Source organism: Papaver somniferum, chromosome 1 (genome assembly GCF_003573695.1).
Source record: "Papaver somniferum cultivar HN1 chromosome 1, ASM357369v1, whole genome shotgun sequence".
Lineage (NCBI taxonomy): Eukaryota > Viridiplantae > Streptophyta > Magnoliopsida > Ranunculales > Papaveraceae > Papaver > Papaver somniferum.
Genome location: NC_039358.1, coordinates 188995085 through 189008031, shown reverse-complemented (window position 1 = coordinate 189008031; position 12947 = coordinate 188995085). Strand labels below are relative to the sequence as shown.

At 40.5% G+C, this 12947-nt stretch overlaps 2 protein-coding genes across 2 annotated transcripts; one reads left to right on the top strand and one right to left on the bottom strand.

The window, feature by feature from the left end:
* The first annotated feature begins 4947 nt into the window (after nucleotides 1-4947).
* On the top strand, nucleotides 4948-6587 carry LOC113355939 (nucleolin-like). Its single transcript, XM_026598930.1, has 4 exons — nucleotides 4948-5269; nucleotides 5729-5878; nucleotides 6236-6408; nucleotides 6498-6587. The coding sequence occupies exons 1-4, from the start codon at nucleotides 4948-4950 to the stop codon at nucleotides 6585-6587; spliced, it is 735 nt and encodes a 244-aa protein (XP_026454715.1).
* Nucleotides 6588-11215: 4628 nt separating this feature from the next.
* On the bottom strand, nucleotides 11216-11716 carry LOC113355931. Its single transcript, XM_026598919.1, has one exon. The coding sequence runs from the start codon at nucleotides 11714-11716 to the stop codon at nucleotides 11216-11218; it is 501 nt and encodes a 166-aa protein (XP_026454704.1).
* Between the last annotated feature and the right edge of the window lie 1231 nt (nucleotides 11717-12947).

Genomic DNA, 12947 nt, shown 5'->3' with positions numbered 1-12947 from the left:
TATTTATACAAGTCACAACGAAACGTACCCTGGTCTCGTAAGAAGTGGAAACGGTTGAGTAAATGGAAGAAAGCGATAACGATAACGCCTGGAATTGATGTTTCCGTAATGAAGGAAACGTTTCACCTTTACTCCTTGTATTTACTAACCGCTTCACTCTTATGACACTTTCTTGTAACGGGCGTAGTGTACACCGCACGCTGTAAACCGCCAGACCAATACCCTGATGAGCATCCCCCAGTTTGTGACATGTTTTGATGTCTCGAGTGTCTTCGTGGAAAACGTGTAGCATATTTCTATTGTTTGGCAAGTTACGATTGAGAGGCTTTCCGGTTCGGTGGTGACCTTCGACGGCTGAGATTTTGCATCTTGAGAGGAAGGTTACCCGTTGATTGTGGTTACCTTCCGTTGGTATCCAGTGGCGTGGCCACGATGTTGGAATGGATTGTGCATGCTCTTGGCGTGGCTAATTAGGATTTGGTGCCGTGACCAAAGAATTGGCATAGCTAAGCGTGTGGCGTGGCCAAAGAGTTGGCAGCGTAGCCAAAGGTTGCCACAAGTCGTTTGGTTTAGTGGCGAGCTTGTACGGCTGAGATTTGCATCTCAGAAGGAAGGATAGCCGTTGATTGTTGGAACCTTCCATTTGCAGCCAGCGGCATGGAGGCATGGCCGACATGGCTTTGGCGTGACCAAATTAGGGCTTTGGCACCGTGGCCAAATTAGGGCTTTGGCACCGTGGCCAAAATTAGGGTTTTGGCACCGTGGCCAAGAGTTTTCACCGTAGCCAAGAGATTGCCACAAGTCGTTTGGTGGCAAGTTTGTACGGCTGAGATCTGCATCTCACGAGGAAGGATAACCGTTGATTGTTGCAACCTTCCGTTTGGAAGCCAGCGGCATGGAGCCATGGCTGGCATGGCTTTGGCGTGGCCAAATTAGGGCTTTGGCACCATGGCCAAATTAGGGCTTTGGCACCGTGGCCAAATTAGGGTTTTGGAAGCGTGGCCAAGAGTTGGCATCGTAGCCAAGAGATTGCCACAAGTCGTTTGGTGGCAAGTTTGTACGACTGAGATCTGCATCTCAGGAGGAAGGGTAGCCGTTGATCGTGGCTACCTTCCGTTTGGTAGCCATCGGCATGTTTTAGGCGCAACCAAATTGGGGTTTTGGCATAAACTGTGGAATTTGGCATTGGGTCGGAAGTTGCCATGCGTTTGGTGGCAAACTTATATGGCTGAGATTTGCATCTCAGGAGGAAGGGTGGCCGTTGATTGTTGCAACCCTTCGATTGGCAGCCAGTGGCATGGAGGCGTGGCCGGCATGCTCGTGCATGCTTTAGGCGCGACCAAAAATTAGGGTTTGGCACAAACCGTGTAGTTTTGGCATTGGGCCAGAAGTTGCCACGCGTTTGGTGGAGAACTTGTACGGCTGAGATTTGTATCTCAGAAGGAAGGGTAGCCGTTGATTGTTGCAACCCTTCGTTTGGCAGCCAGCGGCATGGAGTCATGGACGTCATGGCTTTTGTGTGCGGTCATGTTAGGATTTTGGCATAGTTTAGGCGCGGCCAAAATTAGGGTTTTGGCATAGCTTAGGCGCGGCCAAAATTAGGGTTTGGTGCCGTGACCAACGAATTGGCATCGTAGCCAAGTTGGTGTCGTGACCAAAAGTTGCCACAAGTTTGGTGGCCGACCATGCCACCATGTTGCTGGCATGCTCGTGCATACTTTAGGCGCTGCCAAAAATTAGGGTTTTTGGCATTGGGCCAGAAGTTGCCATGCGTTTGATGGCGAACTTGTATGGCTGAGATTTGCATCTCAGAAGGAAGGGTACCCGTCGGTTGTTGCAACCCTTCGTTTGGCAGCCAGCGGCTTGGAGGTATGGCCGGCATGCTTTTGGCGTAGCTGGCATGGCTGGCAGGGATGGCATGCCATTGGCACGGTGGTGCGGCTGGCATGCCTTTGGAGCGGAGGTGCGGCTGACATGGTTGGCATGCCTTTGACGCGGAGATGTGGCTGGCATGGTATGCCATTGGCACGGTGGTGCGGCTGGCATGCCTTTGGCGCGGAGACGTTGATGGCATGGTATGCCATTGGCACGGTGGTGCGGCTGGCATGGTAGGTATGCCTTTGGCGCGGAGATGTGGTTGGCATGGTATGCCATTGGCACGGTGGTGCGGCTGGAATGGTTGGCATGCCTTTGGCGCGGAGATGTGGCTGGCATGGTATGCCATTGGCACGGTGGTGCGGCTGGCATTGTTGGCATGCCTTTGGCGCGGAGATGTGGCTGGCATGGTGGTGCGGCTGGCATGGTAGGCATGCCTTTGGCGCGGAGACGTGGCTCGCATGGTATGCCATTGGCACGGTGGTGCGGCTGGCATGGTTGGCATGCCTTTGACGCGGTCGGCACGCTTGGCTAGCATGCGCGGAGATGATGCCAGTCAATACTGAGGGTTCTGCCGTGGAACATATTATATACATAAAAAAGGTACCCTGGTAAATTTCTCGTAGACGTATTTAAAGGCTCAATAAATGCGTTAGTGAAGATATTGGTACTCAGGAATCTGTTTCCTTACAGAGTGACGTCACGTCAGACTAAGGTTTTACGATTTTAACCCTAAGCTAAAAACCACCATCAATATTAACTCCCCTGCTTAGATCGGAACAGGGGCATTGTTGCGAGGTAAGCATGAGATGGTGACAGACAAGGATAAAATCGAAACGGAAAGTCACCAAGAGATGGTCAGGAAGATCCGGCTAACCTTTTTCGGAGGTAAGGAGAATCCGCGGCTCCTGCATTGGCGGTCTTTGCGCAAATTTGGCTTGGCCATGGGATGTGGCGTCAGCGCTGCGTCTTTGGCTGCTGGTTGACAGAGGCGGCATTGTAATTTGGCCCATGGAGTGGTGCTATGGCTAGCTATGGAAAGGCGGATGACGCTGTTGGCTAGGACGCGGACTGTTGGCGTCGGCTTGGCTTTGCCTTGCGTCATCTTGGCTCGACTTGGGAACATGGAATTGTGGATCGGCTTGGCTTAGCTGTAGCGCAGAGTTGGATTGGCTTGGAATGAGCCGCTATCGTTGGATTGGCTTGGAATGATCCACTAGCGTTAGCTTGGCTTGGAATGGAGCCGCTGGTGCTACTAACTTGGCTTGGTTGTGGAATGGTGGAAACTGTCTTCGGTCCGCGGAATGGTGGAAACTGTCTTCAGTCCGCGGAATGGTGGAAACTGGTTTCAGAACTTCGGCTATCAATCGGTGGTGATGGCGCTGGAACTTAGGCTACCAAACGGTGGTGATAGCGCTGGAACTTTATCTAAATCAGGGTTTGGCGTGCCGAAACCCTAATTTAGCGCCCCTCACTAGAATCGTTGTATAATTCTCGTACGAACTCGTATTTTGATGGTCCGCCCCTCCATTCTGATTGGAAAAGAATTTCCTATTTCCCCACGCGGGAATATTTAGGTTTTGAGCTCGTTTAGGAGGTGAAAACAGTCCTCCAGTAAAACTTAGGAAGAATTCAGGAGGGATGTTGCGGGCCTGTGGAATGATGGCAACTGGCTTCAGTTCCGTGGAAGGATGGCAACCGGCTTCAGTTCCGTGGAAGGATGACGATTGACTTCAGTTCTGTAGAAGGATGACGATTGGCTTCAGTTCCGTGGAAGGATGGGAACTGGCTTCGGAACTTAGGCTACCGAATGGTGGTGATGGCTCCTAGAAAATTTGTCTAAATCAGGGTTTGGCATGCCGAAACCCTAATTAGCGCTCCTTACTAAAATCGTTGTAGGATTATCGTACGAACTCGGATTTTGACGATCCACCCCTCCATTCTGATCGGAAAAGAATTGGGTACATTATTTATATGTCCCTACTTTTAGAAGCCAACAAATATATCCTTCCATAAAATAAATATATCCCTACCATTTTTAGGAATTAAAATACGGATTTATTAGATTACTAAAATTCCCCCTATATATTCCACATTATACTAGATCAGACACACTAAAGTTTTTCATTTTCAGTTTCAGTTTCTCTGGTTCTCCGTCTTCTCTCACTCACACGCCGCAGTCGCTGCAATTAATCCACTAGCCGTTGCGGAGAATCGATCGACTAGCCGTTGAAACTGAAAATCAACTTCGTTTCTTCTCTCTCTGATAATCAACAGACCACGATCTAAAAAGAAAACTGAAAAAGAAACTGAAAATCAACCGTATAAATTAGGTTTCATCAGAAAACATAATCGATTTCACTTTCGTCTCATCGTCAACGTTTCATCATCAACGTTCCATCATCAGAAAACCTATTTGAACGATTTGAAGATTTCAAAATTGAACAGGTAAAACCCTAATTTTCTGATGCCAGATTTAATTGATGCATGTATCTTTTGGTCTTGATTTTGTTAATGTAATGATTATATGTTAGTATTTGGAAGATTATTAAACTGCGATTTACTAATTAGGTTTGATTTTGGTCTTGTTTAGTTAGTTTTGAGTTTTGGTTAGTGTTCTTGGAAGGAAATGATTTCTCGTCAAATCTGAGTATTTTGTATATGAATAAACAAGCATAATTTGAAGATTTTGAATGTTTGCTAGTTATATTGATATTTGTCTTCAAATTTTTGGTATTATTTTGCTCAGATGCAAATTTGTTCAACTGGTAAGTGTTTGAAAAATGTGGTTCTGGATGTTTGGTTGATTTAGCTATTTTTGTTCAATTTAAGGGATCAACAACAGTTGTTGATCCAAAAAAAAATTGTATCAACAGCAGTAGTTGATCCAAAATAAAAGAGATCAACAATAGAAGTTGATCCAATTTAAGGGATAAACAACTGCAGTTGATCCAAATAAAAATAGGATAAACAATAATACTTGATCCATTGTATGCAATTTGGTCTACTGTTCTACTATGAAAATATGAATGCTAACTATAATAATTGTTGAACTCAGGTTGAGAAGACATAATGCATAGAAGATCACCAAGGATATTAAAGAAGAATCAAAATAAGAAGGGCACGCAAGAGATTAGGCAAGCTAAAGAACCAAAACAAAATGTGAAGACCAAGAAGAAAATTGAAGAAGATCCAACCAGAAAAAGGAAGAACAAGAATACAAATGAAGAAAGATATGTGAAACAAAAGAACAAAGCTGAGGAAGAACCAGAACAATCGGAATCAGAATCCGAAGAAGAAGCACAAGAAAAATCAGATGATCAAGATTCTGAAGAAGAGGAAGATAAATCTGAAGAAGAAGCAGAAAAGAGCAAACCGAAGAAATTCGCCAAAGGTAAAAACATAGATTGTAATATTTGTGCTGATATAACATAGATTGTACCCTATATATAACAATGTTGTTTAAAATATCGAAAACAATATGTAAATGATTGAGCTTTATGTATGCAGGCAAGTCAAGGGCGAAAGCAAAGACACAACAAAATGTGAAAAACAAGAAGGTAATTGAGAAAGAACAAGAAGAATCGGAATCAGAATCCGAAGAAGAAGAAGAAGAAGAAGAAGAAGAAGGGCAAGAAGATTCAGATGATCAAGAGGCGGAAGAAGACATAAAAGTAGCAGAAAAGGGCAAACTGAAGAAAGTCGTAAAAGGTAAAAAAATATATTGTAATATTTTTTACAACAACAGGCCGAAAGCAAAATGATATAACAAAATGATATGTATGCTGGTATATATATCTAACTATGTTGTTTGAAATATTGAAAACACAATGATTGATCTTCATGTATGTAGGCGGTTCAAGGCCGAGAGTAAAACCACAACAAAGGCTGAAAACCAAGAAGGTAGAATCAGAAGAATCGGAATCAGAATCCGATGAAGAAGAGCAACAAAATTCAGATGAAGAGAATCAAGAGGAGAGCAAACCAGAGGCACGGCTCAAAGGTAAAAACATTGATTCCTTAATGAAATAATATGTGTAAGCAATCATAGTTTTGGATCAACAGTCACAGTTGATACAATAAATATGTGTAACCAATCATAGTTTTGGATCAACAGTCACAGTTGATCCAATAAATATGTGTAAACAACCACAGTTGATCCAATAAATCTGTGTAAAATATCACATTTGATCCAATAAGAGGTAGTTAAAAGCATGAACTGTGATTACACATATTTATACGTCGCACCTCACTCGGGGGCTACGCCCCCTCGTGAAAATATATTATGGGTAGAATGTGAGAAAACAAAAGATTATTGTCAAAAATGAAAATGAAAATGATTTGAGTTTCATGTATGCAGGCAAGTGGAGAGCAAATGAAAAAAGAATCAAAGGAGGTCTCCAACCATTGGCTGATATGGGGAATTTTCTAGGCAAAAAATTTGAAGTAGAAGATGCAAATAACAAAAAGAAACCGATACTTGCAAAAGCACTGAAGGAATCTCCATATTGGGACTTAATCATCCCATTTTATGTAATAGACAAGAGAATGATTGGTAAATGGATGAACAAGATTAATCTTGCAATGCAACTGCTGATGAGTGCATTTGATCCAATAACCAGAAAGTTCAAATTTGGAGAAAACGAAGAATGCTCTCTGGAAGCAAGAGATTTCGCTTTGATATTCAAGATGAGAAGACTGATAGAGAGTGAAGAATTGAAGCAGCAACTGCACCCGAAGAAAGGAATTGACTACAACGAATTCTTAAATACAAAGTTCAGACCAGAAAAAACCAAAAGATTGTCCAGACGCAATAATGAAGAATGAGGTTGTAAGCAAACTGAAAAATGCAGCAGAAGATGAGTCTGATCCGGTGCATTTTGTAAGACTTTTCGGTATGTGGTTATGCACAGTTTTCTTTTTCCCAAATACTGGTATGACAGCCTTCCCAAAGAAATGGTTGCCTCATATATTACTGATGGACAAAGTTTCATGGCCGGATCATGTTGGGGAATGTTTGATTTCGAACCTGGCAAACAAGAAGGATACACAGTTAGCTATCGGTGGCTGCACAACTCTCTTAGTGGTAAGAAAAAACGTTAATTCTGTAAAAGTAAAATGTGTATTGTTGTGGAGAGTGAAATACATACTTGTGTATTTTTGTAGAGAGTGAAATGCATACTATTGGATAAAAACTAACATTGTTGTTTATATTATGCAGTGTTGGTTCTGTGAACGTACCAAAAGCTACATCGACAAAAGGAAGAATTTTGAAAATGCAACTCCGAGATTCCTACGATGGGACCAGAACGCATTGTGCAAGCAGCTTGTAGCTGATTTTAGTAAGGAAGTCAACAATAAGGAAATTGATATGACTTGGTTCCGCAAGACGGTAATTTGTTTTTACTATATCTTTATTATTACAAATGTATCATTTTTTTTGTGGATCAACAAAGGAAGTTGATCCAATTTTTACTATATTTATCTTTACTATTACAAATATACCATTTTTTGTGTGGATCAACAATGGAAGTTGATCCATGTGAATGGGATCAACATTCAATGTTGATCCAGTTTTAGTATTAGTTTTTTGTGGATCAAGAATGGATGTTGATCCATGTGAATGGGATCAACAACCAATGTTGATCCAGTTTTACTGTCAGTTTTTTGTGGATCAATAATGGAAGTTGAATGTGAATGGGATCAACAACCAATGTTGATCCAGTTTTAGTGTCTACAATATTTTGATTTGTGCTGATCATGCTTCGCAGTATCATTAAGACTTTGTTGATCCAATGTCTGCTGAGGAGAACTATTTAATTGACATATCGGCACCTGCAAGAGAACTGGAACAAGATAGGAAAAAGATAAAGGAACTAGAGGAAGAAAACATCCTTCTTGGTTGTGACAGGCATGAGATTCATTACATGGACAAGGCTCAAATCAAAATGTTTGTCCACATCACGATATTCTTGAGAGAGATGTATGAGAGGAACAAGGAAAAACTACAGTTGCAAGCTGGAGAACCGGAGCGACTTGCTGATATTGACAAGAATATAAAGAAATGGCATGAAGAAGAAAGGATTTTTTAGGAATCACTGAATAAAAATAAACCAGTGTATACAGGGAAAGAATTTGAAGGTTTGGAATTCGAAGATTTGTTCACACAACAACAAAAAGGCGAATCATCTGGAAAAGGTAATCAAGATGAAACGAACTCTGCGGCGAATGATCAACCAACAGATGGGAATGAAACTAGAGTAGACATGAAAGTGGATGATTCTGCGGCTGTGAACAATGAAGACACTCAAGAAATGAACGATTCGTTGGGAACTGAAGATGGAACTCAAAGTACATTGGGAACTCAAAGTACTTTAGGAACTCAAGATAAGTTTTTCAGAAGGGTTTTCAAAGTGGAATGACGTATTCGGAAAAACAAACAAGTAGCAAAAATAGGAGAGTTGGAAGAAAGGATTTCATGCAGGAAGAGAAGTAAAGAAAGCTGATGACTTAGAGCTCAATACAGTTGTCGAAAACGTTGCAGAGCTCGATTCGGTGGTGGAAAACATTTCAATATTTGCTGGAATAGTAGAAGAGAAAGGTGACATACAAATGGAAGATAAGAGTCCGTCTGTTGAGAAGAAGAATGATGACATACCAGCGGATATGATTGTGTTTGACACTCCTCCACTTTCAATAATAAAACCTGATGAAATTGATGCTAATGTGCAAACAACTCCCTCACAACCGATTTTCGGTGCAATAATGGATGAGGTAGATCGTGAGGTAACACAACAAGCAGAAGAGGTTGAAAAGCAAAGTGAAGAGGTTGAAGAGCAAAGTGAAGAGGATGACAATACACAAGGAGCTGCAATACGTGCAGGATTGAAGAAATCGTTTAATTTGGATGCAGTTGAGGAGAAAACTGAAGAGGAAACCGAATCAGAAGAACAATCCGATGGTACAAAAGCATCAGAAAAACCGCAGGTCAGTTCTCTTGTGAAACGGGTGAAGAAGGGAGAAAGGCCGAAGAGAAAGCCGTATAAACTTCGAAGTCGAACACCTACTGCTAAGTGTAAAAGGGGACAAAGGAAAGGTGGAAAAGGAAAAAAGAAGCAGAAGCAAATTGAAACAATTGACCTCGACACTCTCGACAGTCAAATTGACAACACACCAGCGGAACCCACAAAACTGATGAAGCCAAAAAAACTAAGTTGTGGAAAAAATTCAATGACAGCGAAAGAGAAGTCATCGAGCCATTCTTTGAGAATACAACTGAATGGTATGTAATAACATATTCGAAGTCAAACAACTCAGTTCACATAGTTATTTTTTGGGTTATGCTAGCTCTTTTTAATAACATATTCATTTGTTGTTCATTTTGCAGCGAGAAAGCTTACAGTTTTTATTTCTGCAACCAAGATTTCGAGGTAGTCATCAATGGGAAGTTCATACAGTGTCTACTGAATAATCAAAACATTCATGCTGAGATTGTTGATTACTACATCAACTTGTTGAAAGCAAAGATGGATTCGCCGCATAAACCAGATTACAAGAACCACGTCATTCTCTCAACAAATGATTATGTAAGTAACAAAAAAATCTTGGTTTGTTTTGTATGTCAACAACAATTGTTGATCCAAATAAGTTGGATCAACAACCATTGTTGATCCAGATAGGTTGGATCAACAACTATTGTTGATCCAAATAAGTTAGTCTGATTATGAATGAATGTTACAGGTATGTATAGCTTGAGGAGTTTAATTGCAAATACGATATGTTGTTCATTTTATGTTGTTCTCTGGTTACGATATCACAATTGCATTTTTTTTTGTTGACAAATGTAGCTTTTGTTTATAATGTAGATGATCCATAAAATGCAAAACTAATATATTTCTTTAAAAAATATTGATACAGCGGATATTGGGGATCGCATTAACCACTAAAAATATGGCAAAGGTAGAGAGATGTGGGGTTCCAGAAAAGGTGAGGACCAGTTACACAGGGAATGTTGAAGACACATACCTCATCATACCAATGTGCTTGACGGACAAGGACGGTGTTGGATATCATTGGGTGGTGCTGGAATTGGTAAAAGGAAAATGGATAGTGTACAACTTTGCAAGGCAAAACGCAGATCACAAATGGCAATATATGGTGATGATAGTACCACTGACTCAGTGGCTGAATGAAATGGGCCACAGAGATCCGGAGACAGGTGGTAATATCGAGACAACCTTCTCACATTGCACTGTACCAGCACAAGACGGATGCGACTGTGCATTGCACACTTGCATGTACATGAATAATTTGGTGAAGCGTGGAAACTGTGAACACCTATCTGAAATCGCTAACTTAGATGAGAAGTTGAACAAGAAGCGAGTGAAGATTGCAGCAAGAATCTTGTCATAATTGGGTTCATGGAAGAAACCGGAACAACTTCCTGATTCAGCTACTGACTCTATTCAACAAAAAATCCAATTGCAAGACTCAGTTGAACAAGTAGTTGATCCAGTAGATGAAGCATTAGCTGAACCATTAGAATGAGCTTGATATCATAGTCTGTTCATGGTCTGTAAACAAAATCTAACTGTAGTTTTAAAAATACTTATCTTAGTAAGTAAATCTTATTGTAGGTCTGATTGAATTATTATGAACCATTATGAATGAATTATTTGTTACAGGTATTTGTTTTGTCTGATCATTTATGGATGTATTTGTTGTCTGATTATGGATGAATATTACGGGTATGTATAGCTTGAGGAGTTTATTAGCAAATACAGATGGATCCATGCAATTTTTTTGTTTGTTTTTTGTGTCAACAACCATTGTTGATCCAGTTATGTTAGTCTGATTATGAATGAATGTTACAGGTATGCAAAGCTTGAGGAATTTTACTAGAAAATACAGATATAACCATGCAATTTTTTTGTTTGTTTTGTGTCAAAAACCATTGTTGATCCAAAAAAGTTGGATAAACAACCATTGTTGATCCAAATAGGTTGGAACCCAAGAACAATGTTTCCACACAATAGTGTCAACAACCTATAAAATTAATAAACCTGGAACCTGCCAACTGACATATACTTGAGAAACAAAACAATAGAATTCGTAACAACATATAAGAATGTATGTCATTAAATAACAAGTGCAAACCAAAAAAAGGAAAAGAAACACCAAACTGGTAAGAAACCTAAAACAAGTTTGTTCATAAACACCACAAGAACTTCAGAACAACATCCTCTCAAGAAGTTGATAATCCTGGAATGAGACTCCTTGCGAAACGTTAGCGCACGAGGAGCCAAAGGAGCTCTGCGACATGTTCGACGGTTGTGAAAGGTCAGCATCCCACACTAGGCACACTTCCTCTTCTTCCGCACCTTTTCACGAGAACCCCTGTACCTAACACCTTTAGGTCTTCCATCTTGTTCTCGACCACCGGTGGGAGGCAAAATATACCCCTTTTCATTAATTCCAGGTGGCTTCTCAGAGCAGGAATATGATAAATGGGTTGAGAGTACAACCTTTTATAGTATTCAGAAGTATAGTAAGGGCTGATGTAGTTGTACGGTTCATCATTTCCAATCTGCAACATTGCTTTTATTGCATGAGTGCAAGGAAAGCTATGTTTTTGCCACCATTTGCAGGTGCAAGTTCTAGAATCCAAGTCAACAGTATGCTTCCCTGTTGGAGATATGATCTCATATACCTTCTCACTTGCTCTCCGAAACTTGTATGAACGGCAGTCGTTTATCCTTTTGTTAAACCTTGCTTGCATACGAGGAGTGAGCCTTGTAGCCCACTTGTTAGACTCCACTAACCTCTTGTAATTCTTCTCCATCACTTTAGCACGAATAACATCAACAAGCTCAAGTGAGGAGCGGCTTATCATGCTTAATGACGTTGTTAAAACTCTCAGCAATATTAGATGTGTTCTCACCCCACCTTTCTCCTAGAAATGCATGAGCAGCCCAATTCTCAAATGGAATCTTCATCATCCAAGCAACCACTGAATCCAACTTTAGATTACTCATACTCTTCGCAGCAGCATAAAAATTTTCCTTTGTTAATGCAGTGTAGCACTTTTCGAATAACTTGACTGCAGTTTGTATGCTCTTGCCCTTTGGAACAGGAATATTTCCTTTCATATGGTACAAACAGTAGGAATGGAAAGCCTTTGGGAAGACTACATGCACATGCTTCAAAAGGCCAATTCCACGATCTGATATGATGGTCAGTGGACGATCTTCACGAATAATACCCTTCAAATTGGTTAAGAACCATTCCCAACTATCACAATTTTCACTTTCAACAATTCCAAATGCAACTGGATAGATCCCTAGAAAAACCAAAAAACAAAAATAAGTAACCAGAAACAAAAATAAGTGACCAGTAACTAGTGTCAACAAACAAAGTTGATACATTTCAATTGGATCAACAGTGGAAGTTGATCCATTTTAGTTGGATCAACAATCACAGTTGATTCAATAAAATCTGTGTAAGCAAACATAATTTTGGATCAACAGTCACAGTTGATCCAATAAATATGTGTAAACAATCACAGTTGATCCAACAGTCATGAATTTCAATGCAAAACCATTTTACTTGGATAAACAGTGGAAGTTGATCCATTTTAGTTGGATCAACAATCACAGTTGATCCAATAAAATCTGTGCAAGCAATCATAGTTTTGGATAAATAGTCACAGTTGATCCAATAAGAGGTAGTTAAAAACAAGTATTTCAATGCAAACCAAAAAAAAGCAGTCTAAACTAACCTAAGCTACATATATTATTACGTCGCACCTCACTCAGGGGCTATGCCCCCTCGTGAGAGTTAAATTCAATATAGAATGTCAGAAACCTAGCTACATTAATCAAGAAAATGAATGCATAATAATGAATCAACAGTAACAAGTTTAAACATTCATGGATACAAAATGAAAAAAAGTAAAAGGTTAAAAATCACACCTTGGTTACCAGTTTTGCCGCAAGAAACCATAAGACCACCTTTGAACTTCCCAGTGAGAAAGGTACAATCAATAAATAACATCGGACGACAGTAATTGTTGG